General features: G+C 33.3%; 1 protein-coding gene across 3 annotated transcripts in view; it reads left to right on the top strand.

The window, feature by feature from the left end:
• Positions 1–17,454, top strand: part of CHD1 (chromodomain helicase DNA binding protein 1) — a 73,977-nt gene extending 56,523 nt beyond the window's left edge. Inside the window, exons 27-37 of one of the 3 annotated variants that reach the window (XM_054489773.2) lie at positions 77–215; positions 435–585; positions 1,825–1,941; positions 2,743–2,871; positions 3,366–3,629; positions 4,005–4,145; positions 9,015–9,193; positions 12,551–12,647; positions 13,636–13,687; positions 14,263–14,473; positions 15,934–17,454. In XM_054489773.2, the coding sequence (XP_054345748.1) occupies positions 77–215; positions 435–585; positions 1,825–1,941; positions 2,743–2,871; positions 3,366–3,629; positions 4,005–4,145; positions 9,015–9,193; positions 12,551–12,647; positions 13,636–13,687; positions 14,263–14,473; positions 15,934–16,276 (1,823 nt within the window). In that variant the 3' untranslated portion in view covers positions 16,277–17,454. The remainder of the gene's footprint in view (positions 1–76; positions 216–434; positions 586–1,824; positions 1,942–2,742; positions 2,872–3,365; positions 3,630–4,004; positions 4,146–9,014; positions 9,194–12,550; positions 12,648–13,635; positions 13,688–14,262; positions 14,474–15,933) is intronic. The other 2 variants (XM_054489774.2, XM_063665053.1) reach the window with 2 other exon arrangements.
• The last annotated feature ends 4,658 nt before the right edge of the window (positions 17,455–22,112 follow it).

The raw sequence follows: 22,112 nt of genomic DNA, 5'->3' as shown, positions 1-22,112 counted from the left end.
GTTGCTTGGTGTTCTGTAGAATTGTGTTTTATACTTTTAAAAATACTGTTTTGTTTTGTTTTTTTTTAAAAACAAGGTGGTAGACTCGGAAAAGTGAAGGGTCCAACATTCCGAATATCAGGAGTACAGGTGAATGCCAAGCTAGTCATCTCCCATGAAGAAGAATTAATACCTTTGCACAAATCCATTCCTTCTGATCCAGAAGAAAGAAAGCAGTGAGTGATTTATTTTCTCCATTGTAAGATTTTTGTTATTCAATAATTGCAAAATGAATGTGCTGAATTTTTATGGTGTTATTGGCTAGTTTTGAAAAAAAAAAAAAAAGGAAGAAATAAAGCATATTATTTTGAAGTTCTAATGACTCACGTTTTTCAAAATTAATTTTTCAGTAAGGCAATTACAAACTTACCATTAGTTATTAACTTTAATGCCAGGTATACTATCCCATGCCACACAAAGGCAGCTCATTTTGATATAGACTGGGGCAAAGAAGATGATTCCAATTTGTTAATTGGCATCTATGAATATGGATATGGAAGCTGGGAAATGATTAAAATGGATCCTGACCTCAGTCTAACACACAAGGTACTTATCTATTTCTGATTCTGTTGACCATTCATGTTTAATTTAATTTATTCTAATTCTTGCCTTTAAATTATGTTGGAAATAATGGAAATCTGGAAACCAAGGCACTAGCTGGTTGTGTGACCTTGGTGCATTTAGAAGATGCTTTGCATGAAAGGATCAAATTTAAATGATATCTGAGATTTTGTGTTACTGTGAAATTATATGTTATTAAGGCATTAGGTATATTATTTGTCAGATTATTAGGTTAAAAGTTTTTTTCCATCATTGGCTTTAAAAAATTTTTTGATGCATAATGTACATATTTTTGGTTGCGTGATAATTTGATACAATCATATAATATATAAAGATGCAATCAGGGTAACTGGAACATCTGTCACCTTAAATATTTATCTTTACACTAGGAACATTCAAATGATTCTTTTCTAGCTATTTTATAATGTATAGATTATTGCTAACTATAGTCACCCTACTCACCTATCAAACACTAGGTCTTATTTCTTCCATCTAACTATATATTTGTACCGATTCATCATTAATTTTATTATTCCAGTAAGACAAAATCCTTAAAATCTTTTATATTTATTTTTAAAAAACATCGGCGTTGTAGTATTTTTGGTCATTTGGTTGCGCTGTGCTAGCTGAAATCCTTTTTTTTTTTTTTTTTTTTTTTTTTGCCTAAAATGGGAAACACTGGGAGAACTTCCTTATTGTTTATCCTTATGTATTGGGAATCTTTAGATATTGGTGCTTTGTCATTTGTTACTGTGAAGAAAAAAGTAGTCTAGATTCCCCTGTAAAACTTTCCTCCCAGTGTATGCTTTAGGTCTTCTTCTAGAAAGATGACATCTTGTATTCTAGGAATTTTTGTGTACATTACATATAAATACACTTTTACTGAGAAGGGAAGGTGTTTAAGGATTATATAACACTTAATAGTGGATGTTAAGTACACTTTTGTATATTTGAAGGAAATTTACAACCTCATACTTTCTATTTTCATTTTGAAAGATACTCTGAGGGTTTTTTAAGTTTAGAATTCATTCTCAGAAAAATTAAATTTTTGGCTCTGGCATAGGTATAAAAAATACATTTTGCATTGAGTTTATTCCTACAAATATTAATAATTGAAACTTGTTGGTGAACTATATATATATTTAAATGGTTAAGCATTTTTTAGCCAGTACATTTCTCGTGTTATTTATTAAGGCAATCTGAAAAAATTAATTGCTTTTTCAGATTCTTCCAGATGATCCCGATAAAAAACCACAAGCAAAACAGTTGCAGACCCGTGCAGACTACCTCATCAAATTACTTAGTAGAGATCTTGCAAAAAAAGAAGCTCTTTCTGGTGTGGTAAGTTAAAGCCCACATGCCTAAGACCAGTTTACTTTTTAGTAAGGTAAATTTTGTTTACTTCACCATGCTAAACATCTGAAGTCAATATGAGCTTATATAAATGGATTTTTCTGCAATTAAGTAGTTTTATTTGATGTTGCCATATTTAAATTGTACCTTAAATTATCTCAGCACACATGTTAAAACTGGTGAATCATAGCTTTTAGAAGTAGGATTCTGTTTTTTTTTCTCGTTTTGGAGAGGGATAGAGAAAACTCGTTTAGCATGCGGAGTACTTTTTGAGAAATCAAGCCTACATAGCCTACATGACTGTTTTACTTGGAGTCATTAGAATGCTTAAGGGACAGCATCATAGGTTGCCAAGCTTACTGAAAAAGAAGGAAAGACACCAAAAAGGAGGTGATTGGAAACTTAGAGCAACTGTTAGAAGTTTACCTATGACCATAATGTCAATAACTACCTGTGTAGCGTTAAAAATCATTCCTAATGCAGTCTCTTGTGCTATTGAATTAAGCTGAAGGCCATAATAATCTCAGAGGGTAAAAAATTTGTTTCTACTTCTCTCTGATCCTTTTTTTAAAGGAATAATAATTGGCTAGTATTTATTGTTTACATTAATATTATATTTGACTCATTAAGTTATATCACCTTTATTGAGTTTCTGATGTTGGTACAGCTTATTACCAATAGACTAAGGATCAGGTAGGAATATGTGTTCTAGCCATTGGATTTAAGGTTTATGAAGTTTTTAAAAATGAAATCTGTAGAACTGGTTAAAATTAAAATAATGATTTTTAGGGAAGTTCAAAGAGGAGAAAAGCAAGAGCTAAGAAGAATAAAGCAATGAGGTCTGTAAAAGTGAAAGAGGAAATAAAGAGTGATTCTTCTCCTCTGCCTTCAGAGAAGTCTGATGAAGATGATGATAAAGTAAGAATGTGTTTTAGAACAACAACCTTTTCTATGGAAAGGGAATATGGCATGTTTTTGTGTACTTTACATTTAAAATTTGAACTAGTCCCTTAAAATTTATATTTTAGGTACCGAAGTCTGTGTGTGTGTGTGTGTGCGCGCGTGTGTGTGTGTGCATGCGCACGCACTTATGGTTCATAACAGTCTCAAATATAGAACAGAATTCTGACTGTCCAGTAGATATTATATAGCACTAGAGGCATAGAGCAAAGGTCCTTCCTTTTCAAACATTTGCCAATTCGATGAGCTTCTGTCTCCTTTAATTGTATTATGAACTTGAATGGGACTGGCTTACTTTAGTTTATAGGAAGGTAAACATTGCATGTATCATTATTAGGGGGATTCTGGGCTCTTTCAGAATCCACATACATGCAATCTGTAGTCATATGAAGAAAAATTAGTCGTCGTTAAAATTTGGTTAGTAATACATTGGCCATACTTGCACTTTCCAGGATGAGATCAGTTCTGTGAAACATCCAAATAAAAAAGTTAAAACAGAAAGAGACAGTGAAGAAAAACCTGAGCCAGATGTTTATATAAAGAAGGAACCAGAAGAAAAGAGGGAAGCAAAAGAAAAGGAGAATAAAAAAGAACTTAAAAGGGAGATAAAAGAAAAAGAGGATAAGAAAGATATAAAGGAAAAAGATTTTAAAGAAAAAAGAGAAAACAAAGTAAAAGAAGCTATACAGAAAGAAAAAGACATAAAGGAAGAAAAGGTATGCAAATCATAATAAAAAATTTAGAAAGTAAAAACAACCAGCATATTTACATTTTAGGAGACTAAATTGCATATCAGCCCATATTAGTCTCAATAACTGAGTTCTTCAGAAGCATGTTTGGGTATGCAGTAGAGGAGAATAATAGGTCTGAATACTCTTTAATGCTTTACCTTCAGAGTAACATTACAGAGTAGCTTTGATTGTTTCCCCAAATAAAATTGGGGAAAAAAACATTAAATAGATGAGGATATTCAATGACAATGAGCACTTGTAGAATAAAATGAGACAGTAATTATTTTCTGGAAGCGTTAGTCATTTTGCCTTTGTTGCAATTGGGGTTTTGTTTTTGTTTTCTTCTCACTTTTTCTTTAGTTGAGTGAATCCAAGTCTGATGGTAGGGAAAGATCCAAGAAATCTTCAGTGTCAGATGCTCCAGTTCATATCACGGCAAGTGGTGAACCAGTTCCCATTTCTGAAGAATCTGAAGAGCTGGATCAGAAGACATTCAGCATTGTAAGCCTTAGACTTTCTGATTATTAGTATTAACTCATAAAACATTTAAGTTGAAGTTTGTCATTTATAGCTTTTAATTTAGAACTGCATTTGAATTTATTGTAGATTAGATTGATAAAAGCATTGTATTTGAAATTTGAAGGGTGTCTTTTTTTTTTTTTTTTTTGAGTTAGCATCTCACTCTGTCACCCAGGCTGGAGTTCAGTGGTGCAGTCATGGCCCATTGCAGCCTCAACCTCCTGGGCTCAAGTGCCCCTCCTGCCTCAGCCTCTCGAGTAGCTGGGACTAGAGGCATGTGCCATACACCCAGCTAATTTTTAGTTTTTTGTAAAGATGGGGATTTTTTATGTCACCCAGGCTGGTCTTGAACTCCTTGGCGTAAAAGGGAGATAAGCCTGGGTGTAGTGGCTCACACCTGTAAACCCAGCACTTTGGAAGGCCGAGGCAGTGGATCACCTGAGGTCAGGAGTTTGAGACCAACCTGGCCAACATGGTGACACTCTACTAAAAAAAAAAAAAAAAAAAAAAAATTGGTGTGTTGGCAAGCGCCTGTAATGTCAGCTACTCGGGAGGCTGAGGCAGGAGAATTGCTGGAACCTGGAAGGCTGAGGTTGCTGTGAGCCGAGATTGCACCATTGCACTCCAGCCTGGGCTGACAACAGCGAGACTCTATCTCAAAAAAAAAAAAAAAACAAGGGAAATAAAAGGAGGCCAAGGTGGGCCCAGGTGCTGGGATTACAGGCATGAGCTATCGCACCCAGCTGGTGTCTTAAATTTAGAAGCAACTCAGAAAGACTTTTTAATAAAGACTTTTAAGAAGAGGGGTTTAACAAGTACTTTGAGTGAATTTGTTTTCCTCCAGCTCGTATTTCAAATTTTTTAATTCCCAGCGCCATTAAAAAATAAATATGTATACACACACACACGTGTAATAGTGCTTCTTATTTATGGTGAAGGACTAGTTTTTTTCCCAGTCTTTTGCAGACCAATATTTTTTAAAAAAATACAAGAATGAAATGTTTCACTAGAAAAGTGAAATAAGAAAAAATTATGTACAAAATATGAGCCTAATGTTTTGTCAGTAGATGCAGTAGCTATAAAGTTGCATTGTCAAATTACGAGTTTCTAAACAGGCTCAATTTTTGTACCGATGTTGTTTTGGACTGGCAATGTCTCTTGTCAAATATACTGATTCTGCATGTTGTCATGCCTTTGTGTTCCTCAAGGTGAGGAAGAAACTATCTGTGCCTTTATTCTAAAGACTTTATTTACTGAAGATAATTATAATTTATGTATTTATTTATAATTTACTCAATGTATATATTCATAATTTATTTACTGAATATAATTATATACTTATGTAATTACATAATATAACAGTATGTATGTGCTTAATAGTACTGACTCTTGAGGCAGAATGCTATTTGGTAAGTAAGTATGAAGATTAAATGAATTGGTACATGTAAAGTTTGCAGATCAGTGCTGTCTTCAAAAAAGCTCAGAAATTGATAGTGATTGTCATAGATGTTGTTCCTAAATTCAGACATGTGAAGCAGATAGAGTGAGACTAAAAAGTCCAATTGCAGAGCAAAACCAGGAAGAAATAATAATGTTAGAGAAAAAAAGGCTGAGTGATATGAGACAGATACGTAGTTTGGCTTTAACTAGGACTAGGAAATGTTTCCTTACAAGCCACAACTGAAGGAAACACTTATAGTCTGATATATAAATGTATCATTTTTATATATAGTTACAATATACACAAATTTATATATAAATATATATTCCTGTATTTCCTTTTTAGAGATTTTCTAGCATCTGAATCTTTTATACTAGTTGGAGCAGTTAACATACTTCAGTCACTTGTTAGACTTGGGTGTCAGTTTTATCACTAGTATTAATCAAATGCTATATTTCAAAGATGGAAAATTTCACCTTCTAAAATTATATTTGTTTTCAACCCATTATGTCCTAGACCCCCAGCTGTTCCTCTTGTCCTACTTTCTCTTCTTTTGCACCGTGACTAGACAATGTTGATTTAATGAACCCACTAATGTATTTCCTACTGATTCCACAACATGCCCTAATATAGTTCAAATATTGTTCATGCTCTTTAAATATATTGGTTCTTACCAGTCCTCTTGTTCTCCCTACTTTGAGCTGTTGACATTCTTCCAGTCACTGGGAGTATTGGAGACATTCAAAGCTGCTGCAGCTCCTATCTTCCATTTTATTTATTTGAGCCATATTTTTTATCTCTGGACTTTTATTTTTATCTCCTCTGCAGGTTCACAGGCTGGGATTTCTTCTCTCTTTTTCAAGGGTAACCGTTTTTGTTTTTATTTTTTTACCTACTCTGTATTGGGTGGGAGTCGGGGGAGGTGGTTTTCTTTTGCTTTTTTGAAGTGAAAACATTAAACTTTTCACTGGAGCTACTTCCCCTTCTCTATGTGGTCTACTAATGAATTCGGTGAAATTGTATCTCTTGCCACTTTTTTTTCCCCCACATTTCTTTTTTAATCTTCGGACTTTTTCATGTAACTGCTGGAATGGAAAAATTCCTGCTGTGCACAATGCATGAATTTCCTCTCCATTAATCTTAAATGATACTGTGTGTATCATGGAAATGAAGACTGGAATAGTTCTTAAACATGGACTCTGTAGCCAGACTTTCTGGCTTGTATAGGATTTTACCTCTAAGTAAGGAATTCCATTGTATTTGGGAATAGCTCTAAGTAATTATGAAATTCAATGGCCTTGTCTAGGTCCTCACTCTCTAAACATATTTGCTTCATTTGGCACCTTGATTTTCCTTATCTTCTACTGGTTGTCTTCCTAAATGACAGTATAATTTAGCAGTCAAGAAAGAGCACAGAGTCTGAGGTCAGTTAGAGCTGGGTTTGACAGATGTCATTGTATTCTAAGTTCAGTTTCTTATATAAAATAGATTAAATACTATTGCAAAGGACTATTGTCAGGGTCTATTCTTATTGCTTCCATCCTACTCATACCTCAGTTTGTACTCCACATAGCAACCAGAGTAATCATGATTTAGAGGGAGAATAAAGTCACACCGTTATATTTCTGTGCTTAAAACACTCCAATGGCTTTCCATCTCATTTAGGAGAAAAGATTCTTAGCCTGAAACCAGCCTCGTAGCATCTAGTCACCTCCCATCATTGCCGGCCACCTCTCTCACTTACTTGGTTCCAGCAACACTGGCATCCATACTTTTTTAAAAAACATGTCAAACAAGTTTTAGGACTTTCATGTTTGTTTTTTCCTCTACTTGGAATGGATTACTCCTTCATTTTCTTTAGTGTCCTCTCAAACATTGCCCTTCTCTGAAATCTTGCTTATGGTAAGATAGGAAGCTCCCTGCTCTTTCTTCCTTTATTTTTCTTTATCACAGTTGTTATCTGACACACTATTTCTTGTTCATTTACTGGCTCTCTTATACTAGAGTCCAGGTTCCATAAAGGCAGGATCTGTTTTACTTACAGCTCTATTTCCTGCATCTGGAACAATGCCTAGAACATAGTATGTACTAAACTTACATATGTTGGATAAATTATTTTCTAACAGAATATAAACTGCCAAAGTTGAACAAAAAATAGGAAACATAAAGAAAAGCAATGAATAAACTAAAAGTTAGAAAGGAAATTAAAGATTTTCCCTTTCTTAAAGCATCAGATCTGACTGAATTCTAATTTTATTTATAATAAGAGAGGTCCTTCAGAGCAGTGGTGTAAGGATTTATTGTTTTGTTTTTTTGAAATAGGGTCTCACTCTTGCCCAGGTTGCAGTGCCAGTGGCATGATCACAGCTCATTGCAGTCTCCTGGGTTCAAGCAGTCCTCCTACCTTGACCTCCTGAGTAGCTGGGACTACAGGTGTGCGCCACCATGCTTGGCTATTTTTTTTTTTTTTTTTTTTTTTGGTACAGAATCAGGATCTCACTGTTGCCCAGGCTGATCTCAAACTCCTGGACTCAAGTGATCCTCCCGCCTCAGCCTCCCAAAGTGCTGGGGTTACAGGCATGAGCCACCACGCCTGGCCCAATTTCTTAATAAATGATGTTGGATTATCTAAATGTATTATCTGATGTTGACCCATCATCCTTATATTCCTAGAACTAAACCAGCTTGCTTTCTGTGAATATGATGTTAAATTTTAATTTGTTTTTGCATTTACAAATTTTATCTGAAGGTTGCCTTGTTAGTAATATTTTTATTCTGATTTTGGTATAAGGTTATAGTTCCTATTGCTACAATAAAACATGCAATTCTTAATATGTCATCCTTTTATTAGCATGTCAGGAATGTATAGGCCAAGGAAAAAGTTACTCTTTGACCCTCTACTCCCCAACCATCCAAAATATGAAGAGCAAGCCATTATTGCCACCTTCTGTTGTCGCAAAGGTTTGGAAGAATACAGTTTATATATCTAGCTATATTGATTTTAATAGTTTTGCTAAAATCATTTTGCCCTGTATTTAGTGGATAGTAGGGTATTAAGTTATACTCTGAAATATTTTACTATCTTTTAATAGTCTATATTTAAGACTCCTTAGAATAGTGTGCTACAGTATAAAAAATAACCATTTTTGTAGAAGCTAAGTAAAATCCAAAACTTTTACTTACTCAAAGACTGATTTTAAATGATGACGGAAAGGCTTCCTTTCCTGAAGAAAATCTAAAGGGGAAAGAACCCTGATGTATAAGATTTGTGAAGTGAGATTTAATTGCTTATTTTGCTATCAAACAGTGTTATAATATTATACTCATGGAAATATCATTGAAGGAGGTAGATCTTGTTGAATTTAGGTTTTTAATACATGTGTTTATATTCTTGTTTTCTCATTTTAAAGTGTAAAGAAAGAATGAGGCCTGTTAAAGCAGCTTTGAAACAACTTGATAGGCCTGAGAAAGGCCTTTCAGAAAGAGAACAACTAGAACATACTAGACAATGTTTAATAAAAATTGGAGACCATATCACAGAATGTCTAAAAGAGTATACAAATCCTGAACAAATTAAGCAATGGAGAAAGTAAGTGATACACTTTTCAGGAAGTGTTAAATTTATATTATATAACTGTCTTTTGTTTTTTTGTTTTCTTTCCTGATTCTGAAGTTTAGGTAACAAGATAATTTTTAAAGAGGTAACCTACGGATGATTGTTTTAATTTTTCTCCCTTTAATGTTAAATTTTTTTATTTATGGGTGGTTACTTATATATCATGGTATGTAACAAGTGGCATCTCTGCCTTTAAAGAAATAGTGAAAGCTGTTTCATTAAAATTCAGATTGCATTTTATTTGAAAAAGTCTTTGCAATTTACCAAATTATTATCAGTAATATCTTTTGAAGTTGGTGTTCCCACAAAGTTTATTGTTGCATGAATTTAGCAATTTACCTCCTGGATACATGTATAAAGATGTAAAAATTAACATCCTCACGCAATGTAAAATGCAAAAAATTCGGAAAATAAAGGTAATGTAGTGCAAATTGTTCTTAAAGCTAAATTTAGCTAATCTAAAGGATTATATTAAAATGCTTCTCTACTTTTATTAGTGTAAAAATGCTTGGCTTCTTTTACATTTAACTGGAACTATAAAATTTGAAAGTCTGGCAACTTCTTGTTTAAATAATGCCTTTTGCCAAGAATGGGTTATCATTTTTGGAGGACCACTGAGTGAAAATACTTAGTTGTATCTTCACCAATTTTTTGAATCCTTATAATTAGGGCTTAGATTTTTGAGGTTCAAAGAGTTAGAATGTCTACCTTTTCTGCTTTCTAGATGAGAAATAAGGAACATCTTGTTGAAATTACACAGTGAATTTGGTTGAAAGTAAATTTAAAAATGAGCAAAGAATTAAAGAATTTGAAATAAAATTTTAAGTAAAATTAAAAAAATTACACAATGACTAATACAAATAGGTACCATTTCAAATTCGGTTTGTTATAAGGAAAGGGTAGGGAAACCTTTGGAAGAAGAGAGACTAATAGCCAGGAGACTTAACTTTTTCATTGTGTTCTGTGACTTTACATCCGAAGGCTATGCTCTCACCTCACTTTTCTTTACTCAGTTGGGCAGATTACCTTTTTGGTTTTCCCCTGTTTGGTTCTCAGTTACTTTGGTTTCATATTCCTTATTGTTCATTCCTGCTGCTACTCTCTCTGGTTAAACCAAATTCCCTTAAGGGGGAGATGGGGAAGGAAAGAGGGAAATATCCCATAAAGCAAAATAGCTTTTGCTGTCTTGGAGAAATTTTATTTTGATTTATTTATTTTTTTGAGATGGAATCTCACTCTGTTGCTCAGGTTGGAGTGCAGTGGCGAATCTCGGCTCGCTGCATCCTCCGCCTCCTGGGCTCAAGCTGTCCTTCCACCTCAGTCTCTCTGGTAGCTGGGACTACAGGCCCACACTACCAGGCCTGGCTAATTCTTGTATTTTTTGTAGAGACAGGATTTCACCATGTCAGCCAGGCTGGTGTTGAACTCCTGACCTCAAGCAATGTGCCTGCCTTGACCTCCCAAAGTGCTGGGGGGAGTTTTTTTTTTAATGCAGAAACAAGAAAAAAAAGTACCTTATATTAAGACCTATGATTGGCTGACCCGATCCCCTCAAGAACAGTCATTGTGGGCTGGGTGCAATGGCTCATGCCTATAATCCCAGCACGTCGGGAGGCTAAGGTGGGCACATCATGAGGTCAGGAGATTGAGACCATCCTGGCTAAGACAGTGGTCTACTAAAAATACAAAAAAAAAAAAAAAATGTAGCCGGGTATGGTGGCACTTGCCTGTAGACCCAGCTACTCAGGAGGCTGAGGCAAGAGAATCGCTTGAACCCAGGAGGTAGAGGTCGCAGCTATTTTGTTTTATGGGATATTTCCCTTTCTTTCCCCATCTGGGGAATCGTACAGAATGAAAGAAGATAGAGATTGAAGCCACAATTACAGAACGGTTGACATTAAGCAAGTGTTACAGTAGTTACCATAATGATCTTTTTGTTTTTTGCTTACAATTTCTTTCCATATATTTTTTGACCAAATTTCTTAAAAACAACTGAAATGCAAGACTAGTTTTTATTTTAAAATGACTGTAATAAAGTGATGGCCAAAATAGAATGTATATTTGTATTTTATTTGTCTTATCAAATATGCCTCATTCTAGCTGATCCTTTTAATACTATTACTTGTAAGAAATGTGAACAGATATTTACTATTCCATTTTACAGAAGAAAAAAATGGATTCAGATGAAAAGCATTTTAGGGCTGGGACTGGAGAATGACAAAGGAAACACCTAGGACCTGAACTGTTTAAAAGAGGCACTAATTCTTAGGTTTGTGTAAGTGCTGATGCTTGCCTCAGCTCTGGTGCTTTGTTCAAGATCAGACAGTCATTCGGATGATATAATTAAGACCAGAATCTGATTCCTGACTAGATTTTTTGGGGGGAAAATATATTTTTATAAGGAATTTACTTAGGAACAAAAAGGTACTCTATTAACTTCCTACCTTTTACCCTTATGAATTAACCGTACAATGTAGATATGTTCAAGATAGTCTGTGAATTTATATAAAGGCTAGATGAATTTTCCCCCTTCTGTGGATTGCATTTCAGTAAGGTATCATTCAATATATTCTCTAAGTTCATTTTAAAAATAGATTTCAAGGTAAATATTATACCTCTAGTGTGTATTTGAATCTTCTAGGGACTACTACCCTAACTTAGAACCTAACATTCCTTTTCCTTTTGGAGGTATATTTGACAATTACAGTTCCTTATATATTTAAGGTATACAGTTTGATGATTTGATATACATATGCATTGTGAAATAATCACAGTCTCTGATTAATTACTGATGCCTCCCTTGGGATGGGAAGAGATAGCAAGCTGTACCTCATTTATGGTGTTTGGTTGTGTTACTCTTGGGAACATTACATTACCATTATTAAGTGACAGTTAACTTTTTAATGCATTATTTAAGACAATTCTTTACAAGCATAATCCATATTATCTGATGGTATTTCCACTCCAGTTATTAACATACCTGTCCCTTATATGCATAATCAGGATCACAATATGAATCTGAGTCACTTCCTGATTTAATTTATGTCTTTGGTGCATTTCAAATTAGGATTGTACTGCTTTTCACTCTAAAGACTATAAAATGAAGCGATTTGGAAGAGAAGTAAAATTTAATGTTTAGTTTCACTGGAGTCTTATTCATATATGAAGTTTTGAAAAAATGCATAGGAAAATTAATATCCTTAAGAGTTTGTTCCATAGAGGGCTGTGTATGTGTATATGTGTTTGTGCCTGGAGGGAAGGAGTTCCATGAAAAAAACTAAATATTTTCCACCAGACTAACTTAATTTGCTTTTTTTAAAATTCTTCTAGAAACCTGTGGATTTTTGTATCTAAGTTTACTGAATTTGATGCAAGAAAATTACATAAATTATATAAGCATGCTATTAAAAAACGGCAGGAATCTCAGGTAAACTTGCCATCATATTTTTTCCCTGAATTCATATAATTAAAACCGTGAGACATTCTTTTTACAGAGCAATTTGATTAATAAATACAGAATGAATAAGATAAATTTAAAAAATCACCATTGAACACTACAGTAATAATTGTTGCAGGCAAGGTTCACAGAAGAGAGGTAAAATTAATGGGCAAGAAAGCAGGAAATTGGCAGATCTCTTCTGAAATGTTTATTAGTTATAAAGGGAAAATAATAACTTTATAGAGAAACTTGCCTGACCCACCTTAAACAAGTGATCAAAGTTAATGTCACCAATAGTTAAGACATATCAGCATCATGAACCCTCTGATACTGAGAAAGGCACATCACTTATGTGGAATTCTTGCCAAAAATATATAAGTGTTATTATGTGAAAATATCAGACAAGCCCTACTTGAGGGATATTCTATAAAATAACTGTCTGCTACTCTTCTAAAGTGTTAAGAGCATGCAGTAGACTAAGGAGCTGTCCCAGAGGAAGACGTGACAACTAAGTGTAATATGGGTTTCCAAATCGAATCCCCGAGCAGATAAAGAACATTAGTGGAAAAATGTGAAATCTGAATGAAGTCTGTTCTTCAATTAATAGTGTTATACCATTGTTAATTATTTGGTTTTGACCATTATACTATGTTTATATAAGATATTAACATTAGGAGAAGCTAGATGAAGGGTATGTGGGAACTCAGTATTTTTGCAACCTTTCTGTTAAGTCAATTTATTTCAAAGTGAAAAAAATATCTTTAAGTCATGGGACAAGTAGTTCATACTTTAAAAATGGAGATCTATAAATGTCATACATGTATATACACACACACATATATATACACACATAAATATTTTAATATCTTGTGTGAAGACTTCATTCAGTATCAGTATTTTCTAAGAATTATCTCCCCTTTTTTGTAAGTTTGTGAAGTCACCTAAAGATTCTTACACATGTGTGCATTTATTTTAGCAAAACAATGATCAAAACAGCAACTTGAATCCTCACGTGATTAGAAATCCAGGTATGTAAGCCTTACTGATTGGGAAAATAAGTTAAAAAAAATTTTTTTTTAATTTTTGTTTTAAATAACCCAAATGATAAAAAAGGTTCTTACCTTGTTTTTATTTATAAGTACCTTTATATTAAGGAGATAAAATAATTCTGATACATACCTACATTATCATGTAAAATGTATTCTCTTAAACTGTAGTTCATTTTAGTTTATTATCCTTTTAATCATCCTTTTCTCAGTTTCTAGAAATTGTAGAATGACTGTTAAAATGAACAAATATTCTTTTTTATGTAATTTGGAATAGTAATGCATTCTTTCTGTTTGAGAGTCACAAAAGTATAGTCTGAGAAAGGAATGGGTCCCATTTTTTTTAGTTTTTGTCACATTTCAGAATCAAGCGACCCTTTTTAATTAATCCTTAGTACTGCTTTTATACGCCATTTCTAAATGCTTTAACTGCTTGTATTTGGGAACCGATTTTGTTTTGGCAAGGGTTGAAACGAGTTCTTGTTATCTATCAACTAAGTTGTTTTTGCCACATATTATTTTTAAGGTCATTAATAAAAGTTGTACTTATCTAACAGATGTGGAAAGATTAAAAGAGAATACAAATCACGATGATAGCAGCAGGGACAGTTATTCCTCTGATAGACACTTAACTCAGTACCATGATCATCATAAAGACCGACATCAGGGAGATTCTTACAAAAAAAGTGATTCCAGGAAAAGACCCTATTCTTCTTTTAGTAATGGTAAAGACCATCGTGATTGGGATCACTACAAGCAAGACAGCAGGTAAACTTGGCAGTCACTGTAGAAATTTTGCTTATGCATGTCTTTCTCCTTATCATGATGTTCCTGTATTTGACCTATCAGCCAATTCAATCTTCATGCAGTCAAAACAGATCTTGTGAAATAAAGGTGTTGTATATAATGAAGAAAAATGTATATATTTTAAGAACTGAATTTATCTATAAAATGGATTGTGAATTATAAAATTGAGATCAAAATATGTAGTAAGAAAGGTGATGTAGGGAGTTGTATAATTATAAATTGCGTGGGGTTCATTGTTCGTTTTGAATATTGGTTCAAATACTCTTTAAAATATAATAAATGGGATAAAATAAAAGCTTGATATAATAGTGATTCAGGTTTGGTTTAGGAAATTTTGCATTCCATATTTTTAAAAAGTCGGGAAAAATTAATATATGTGAACACATCTCATTGAGGTAAAACTTAACCTCAGCAATCTGGAATATTATTGGAACCAGGAAGGTTTTCTGTTTATTGTTTTTTGAAGCCTTTGAACAGTAAGCAACCTCAGTGTAATAACATCAGAATACTTTTTATTCCTTTATTGATAAAGAAGTATTTTCGGTAGTTAATGATCATTACTAAAAGTAAACTTGAAAACTGAGATTTATAGTATTTATGCTTTTATAGTAAGTAGAAGAAACAAATTAGAAGACATTCTTTGTATTTTAGTGTTCATTACAATAATTTCTTTGAGAACCTCTGTCAACACTATGAACACATCAGTTGTAGAATGGCTGTTATTTGAAGGGGTCAAATAATTAAAAGGAAAAGGCAGATTTATAGTATATATTTCACAGGCTTATGCAATATAGTTGTGTGTGTGTCAGTTTGGAAAAGGCACTTATTTTAGAGAATACTTCTCATTAAACTGCCACATTTATTTTTTATCAAGCTGTCACATGTTTGTATAGAGTAAATTACTTAATGATTCATGTGTCGAGTCTTACTATATAACTAGTCAAACTTGAGGAAGCTTTTAATAGGCATCAGCAACCAGTGAAAAATTTTTCAGATTATTTCATAGACTGCATTCTAGCATTTTTAAACTTTTTCCTGCTTAGAGGTTGATAAAAGGCTCTGGTCTCAGGAGTATTTCAGATAGTTGTAATAATCTTAATTTCAGCTTCCAGACAATTAAGATGCAGTCATATAAATGATGTGTAAAATAAAAAGCAGCTAATTATCTAAAATAGCCATGTGAAATTAGATGCTGTTTTAGGGGTTTTGTATTGTTCGCTTTAGTTTTATGAATCAAATAGTCTTTCCAAAGAGATATTTCCAGTGATTTTTGAGTTAATTTAGTAAGTTTGTAATGAAACACTGAGTTTGTATATAATTAAAAACATGTTTTAAGGTATTTTTATGTTTTTTAGTTATCTTTTTTTGGAAACATTTTAATTTGCATTATTTGTCTAAAATTCTCAATTTTTCTGTATTAGATATTACAGCGACAGAGAGAAACACAGAAAACTGGATGATCACAGGAGTAGAGATCACAGGTCAAATTTGGAAGGAAGTTTAAAAGATAGATCTCATTCTGATCATCGTTCTCACTCAGATCATCGGTTACATTCAGACCACCGGTCAAGTTCTGAATATACGCACCATAAATCTTCCAGGGATTATAGGTATCACTCAGACTGGCAAATGGACCACAGAGCTTCCAGCAGTGGCCCTAGGTCACCACTAGATCAGAGATCTTATGGCTCCAGATCTCCATTTGAACATTCAGTTGAACACAAAAGTACACCGGAGCATACCTGGAGTAGTCGGAAAACATAACAAAAACTGATACTTCGTCTTTCTGGACTTTTCTTTTAGCCATATATCATAAACCAACACAGTAATTGCCTTACATGACTTGAAAGATATAAACAGATCTTCTATCAGTAGCAGTATTGTTACTTCTTTCCAGGATGCAAGGTCTATTATCCCAACAGAAGAGAAAATATTTTTATATTTAAGGATTATGCTGCACTGTACTACAAAATTGTAGTACGTTTTTTTGTTTTCTTTTTTAAAGAAATGGAAAATGTTTACTATTACAGGGACCTCAACACTGCCCTCCCATACAGGCTGGATAAAACTGTTTTTAAGTCAGTGATTTTAGACTGACTTCCATTTAAATTATGTTTATATATGAACTTTACTCTGACCTGTGATCATGTTTCAGGAAGGAATGAAAGAGAGTTCTTTCTTAATAAAGAAAAACACTCAAGGACTTTGTTCATTTCCAAAGCTACTTGTTTACATTGTACACTGCGACCACCTTGCCGCTTTTCATCACAAGCTTGAATATTTAAATTCTGTACTTATATCTGTAAAATAGCCAGGAATTTCCTGTTTGTGTTCTATTATGCCTTTTTACAAAAAAAAAAATGGCTGTAAATTATTGTAAATATTAAAGGAACTTTCCTTACTTCCTTCCCTTTCTCAGGCTTTTTTTGACTGTTCCTTTCCCTACCAACTCAGGCCTTCTTATTAAAAAAAAAATCAGTGTAATAACACTTTTTAATGATTTGTCTTGATGGAATCATTGTTTAGAATGTAAAAATGGGGAAAGGGGCCACTTAATTCCATTAGTCCTCTTTTATACTGAATATTTTATTAGATACATGTTATTCCCTTTTTTTCCCTTTTTTAGCCAATATTGTGTTTGTAGTTTTAAAAAATGGCGAGATGATATGTAAAATCTAAACTGCATGCTCTGGAAACATTTTTTTCAGATGCATCTGGTTTAAAAGGGTAGGTGTATAAACACTTTTCAGAATCCAAAATGGCCAAAAGTTATTGTAAATCCGTTTGTTTTCCCGTTTCATGTGGGCAATAATGTCAAATGTGCTATGCAGCCAGGTTAACATTTTAGATAAACTTGATTGACTTTTAATATAAACTGTTACAATGCACACTGATTGTATATAAAAACCTTATATATGACAAATTAAATTTAAGAAAAAGGATATGTGGGCTCTTGTAATTTTCTGCTGCATTCTTACTCCCTCAAGCACTTACCACCACCGCACCGCACCCCCCCCGTTTTTAAGTAACATTTTGCTGCCAGAGAAAGTATTTTGGTAAGCAGTTGAATATTTGTTATGTGTAGCATTACAACTAAATCTGTTTTGGAGACTATGAATATTCCTATGAAGTAAAACTTAGGTCATAGACATTTTTGTTGGCCCCTTTTGGCTTCCTACAGATATTATTATGGGATGTTTTATACTGATTGTATATAAAAACCTTATATATGACAAATTAAATTTAAGAAAAAGGATATGTGGGCTCCGGTAATTTTCTGCTGCATTCTTACTCCCTCAAGCACTTACCACCACCACCACCGCACCACACCCCCCGCCCCCCCGTTTTTAAGTAACATTTTGCTGCCAGAGAAAGTATTTTGGTAAGCAGTTGAATATTTGTAATGTGTAGCATTACAACTAAATCTGTTTTGGAGACTGAATATTCCTATGAAGTAAAACTTAGGTCATAGACATTTTTGTTGGCCCCTTTTGACTTCCTACAGATATTATTATGGGATGTTTTATACTGATTGTATATAAAAACCTTATATATGACAAATTAAATTTAAGAAAAAGGATATGTGGGCTCCTGTAATTTTCTGCTGCATTCTTACTCCCTCAAGCACTTACCACTACCACCACCGCACCCCGCCCCCCCCCCCCGTTTTTAAGTAACATTTTGCTGCCAGAGAAAGTATTTTGGTAAGCAGTTGAATATTTGTAATGTGTAGCATTACAATTAAATCTGTTTTGGAGACAATGAATATTCCTATGAAGTAAAACTTAGGTCATAGACATTTTTGTTGGCCCCTTTTGGCTTCCTACAGATATTATGGGATGCTTTATATTTATTCACAGATTTTTATTTTGTTTTATATTCAGCGGGAAGTTTTTAAGTCATGTGGCACACATTCTTGCATGTATGCTTTGATGTAACAAATTTGAATCTTTGACAAATATAAGTATGTGGACATAATTTCTATAGTATTGCTATGTGTGTCACTGTTAGTTAGCTGTGGGAGCAACCTACAGATATTTGTCCATAGATGTATTTTTTAATATTTTCCTTTGTCCAATTAGGTTTATGTGTATAAAAGCTTGTGGGTTTTTTTGCTTTTTATTTTGTTTTGTTTTGCAGTAATTTCTCTTTCTGATACAGTTACCCTGAAGAATAATGATGCTTTGTTTCTTTTCTGGTATATGAGATAACGTGAGGGAGTAGCTCAGTTTTTTAAACATCTAATTTATAATTAAATATAAAAGTAATGAAGGTAGTCCTGGCACACATTTTTGAAACTTTTATCACTTTTCTCTACATTTAGTATGACTATTTTATTCCACAAGATAGCATTTGACTAATTCATAATGCTTAAGTCATAAGATGGTGGCTGGCATTTTTTAATTTATTACTTTGTAGCTGAGATATTTGCATTATATTCTATTGTGCAAATTTCACAGAACAATGTTGCATTTTCTGAGATAAGGGGATGGGCTCTAATTTTTTAAATAGTGCTACATTTAGTTGAAAGTTTGTCAGTTAGCTGAGTTGAATGAAAAATAGAACTATGTACATTTATCAAATGACAAAATATTTCTTTTTGTAAGAAATCAGTAAGAAAAGAAATTAAGACAATGGTGAAGAACATTAGTACATAAATATAGCAGAACATTCTCCATAAAATATTCTGTTTTCATTATGCTTTGTTATTTTTATCCAGTTATGTTTAATTTTTCAAGGGTGAGAGATTATGCATAGTACTGTACCAATTAACCTTCTTATACAATAAATAATTCTTACTAAAAGCAATAGCCTTTTTGCTTATAAAGATATTCTTTGTTTAGAGTATGTTAGAAATTAATTTTCAGACTATGGAAAATGAGTTTGAATAATTTTATTTTCAGAGTGAGTAGCTTGAGAACCTTTTTAATTTTATGTAATATAAATTATATAATTTCTCTTTGTAGTTAATATGAAAAGGTTGAGTAGGTTATTCATTTTCATGAAGTTTATCAATAATATGCTCTAGGGGTAAATGGCATGATTTTTACTCTACCCCATTACTATTTCTAACTAGAAAATAATCTTTGCACCCCAAATTAGCTGTCATAGCTTTATAAATACAAATAGCTTTATAAATACAACAGCTTTAAAAAGGGATAGGGATTTGGAAGAGCAACTAATTTTTAAATACATGATTTTAAAAAACGACTTTCAGCTTCATAGGAAACTGCAAAAATATTTTAAAATATTTCTGAGTTAATATATTAGTAAAAGCACATTAATATAGATGCCTCTATTAAATATACATTAAATACTCAATTTGAAAATGCAGACAAAACTTAGATACATTTTAGCACTGTACAATAATTGTAGTGAATGGAGGATGTTATAGAGGACACAACTAGATAGTAATGTGACAAATATTTTGAGATAGTGTCAAAATGTGTGTTAAAATTTCTAAGATTCAATTATAGATATTTGGAAAGTTTGAGATATTTTCTGACATTAACTAGTAATTGATTTTGTAGAACGCTTCATGCTAATTTTCTTTAAAAAATTAGGACCTAATAGGTTGACTCCATTACAGAAATTCATTGAATTCTCATAGGAAGATCTAGGAATAGGAAATCTTAGATGTGGTGTAAAAGGATGAAAGATGAGATTACTGGGGAAAGTAGGATTAATAAAAAATGTTAAAAAGTTGTTCCAAGTACCTGTACAAATTCTCTAATGGGGCTTCATGTGCTGGATTTTCTACACTAAAAGGCCACTAACCACTCTGCCCTTTAGCTTAAAAAAAAATTACATCTATATTTGAAACAAAATTTGTAGTTCCAACTCCCAAATGAATGAAATCATTTTAATTCCATGTTCTACTCCACATTTGAGTCCTGATCTAAATATGAAACTAAAGAGGTATGAACAGTCTAAAACTCCTAATGATTCTATTAAATGAGCTAAGGATATTGTTTGCGTTGGTGATATGCAAACTTTATGTGACTGAAAAATGTGTGATGTATTGTCATTTCATTATTGTTGACTAATATTAATTAGATTTCCAATCTAGAATGAGCTATGGAACTGCCACTAGTTTCTTTTATTCCTTCTGTTTACTTTTCAAATCTCTGATTTGTCTCTAGTGTTCTGCAGGCTGACTATATGAAGTCCTGGTGTGGTGGTTTTATTTATTTATTTTTTCTAATTTCTTTTTTGATCAGCTGCTGCCTCTTACCCACTTCTTTTTACTTTCTGGAATCCTATATCATTGCTATCACAAGACTTAATTTCGATCTCTCTCTTTCTCAACAGCTGTTTCTCTCTTCCTGTTTCTAGTGCTGTCTATCTTCAGCTTCAACCACTACCCTGAACTCATCTCCACTTAGACAGCTAATAGATATGTAATATCAAAATATGTCAAACCAAACTCAACCCTTTTAACACTAAGACATTAAAAGTTTTAAAAACTACAAGGTTGGGTGCAGTGGCTCACTCCTGTAATCCCAGCACTTCGGGAGGCCGAGGCGGGCAGATCACTTGAGATCAGGACTTTGAAACCAGCCTGGTTAACACGGTGAGACCCTGCCTCTACTAAAAATACAAAAATCAGCTGGGTGTGGTGGTATGCGCCTGTAATCCCCACTACTCGGGAGGCTGAGGCAGGAGAATCACTTGAACCGAGGAGGCAGAAGTTGCAGTGAGCCAAGATCACGCCACTACGGCATGGGCGACAGAGTGAGGCTCTGCCTCGGAAAAAAAGAGAAAGTTTTAAAAACTAGGGTCTTTGATAAATGCATTCACAGCTTTCTGCCTAAGGCACTTCTACTTAGCTATTTCTGTTCTTTTTGCTTCACTTCAGCCACTCCTCTCAATGCAAAGAAAATACTTCTTGATCTTTGCATTGTTGTCCCTCTATTAAAAATGCTTATTTGTGACTTGTACAAAACTCGTTTCCTCAATTCAGGTTTCTTTCAGCTGAAATGTCATTTCAAGTCTTGAAATTAGTACCCTGCCCCATCATTTTTAAAAATCCCTTATCTTGCATTTTCTTCTAGCATTACCACTGCTTATATATTTGGTTCATTTGCCATTGACTGCTTCCCCACTAGAATATAAGTTCCATTAGGGCAGGGACTTTATTTTGTTCACTGCTATATTCTCAGTACTTAAAACAATGCCTTGTATCAATTATATTGTTTTCATTTTTTTAATGTCCTTCCCAGAAATGCTATGCCCTATAAATGGCCAGCATTACCAAACTTTTTGTCTTACCATTGTTAACCTGATTTGTTAGTATTGGAAATTATCGTATGCCTTACTATCTCATGGATTACTTGAGTCTGTTTACTAACTTCCAGTTTTTAAACTTGACTGATAAAAATCACCGGAGGTACTTGAGAAATATAGAAAAACGTAAGCCTCATCTCTAGGAATTAAAATGGCAGGGAAATGCTCCAAGTAATGGGGTTTTAATATCTCTTTCATTGACCTGAATAATTAATATAGAGGTTAATTCCACTGTTATAAATAATACACTAATGCTTAAATGAAAAACTGGTTTCTGTAACTATATGGCTACTTAGGAAATATAATTGATACT

Source organism: Pongo pygmaeus, chromosome 4 (assembly GCF_028885625.2).
Source record: "Pongo pygmaeus isolate AG05252 chromosome 4, NHGRI_mPonPyg2-v2.0_pri, whole genome shotgun sequence".
Lineage (NCBI taxonomy): Eukaryota > Metazoa > Chordata > Mammalia > Primates > Hominidae > Pongo > Pongo pygmaeus.
Note: the sequence above shows the minus strand (reverse complement) of the source record. Positions and strands in the feature narration are given on the sequence as shown.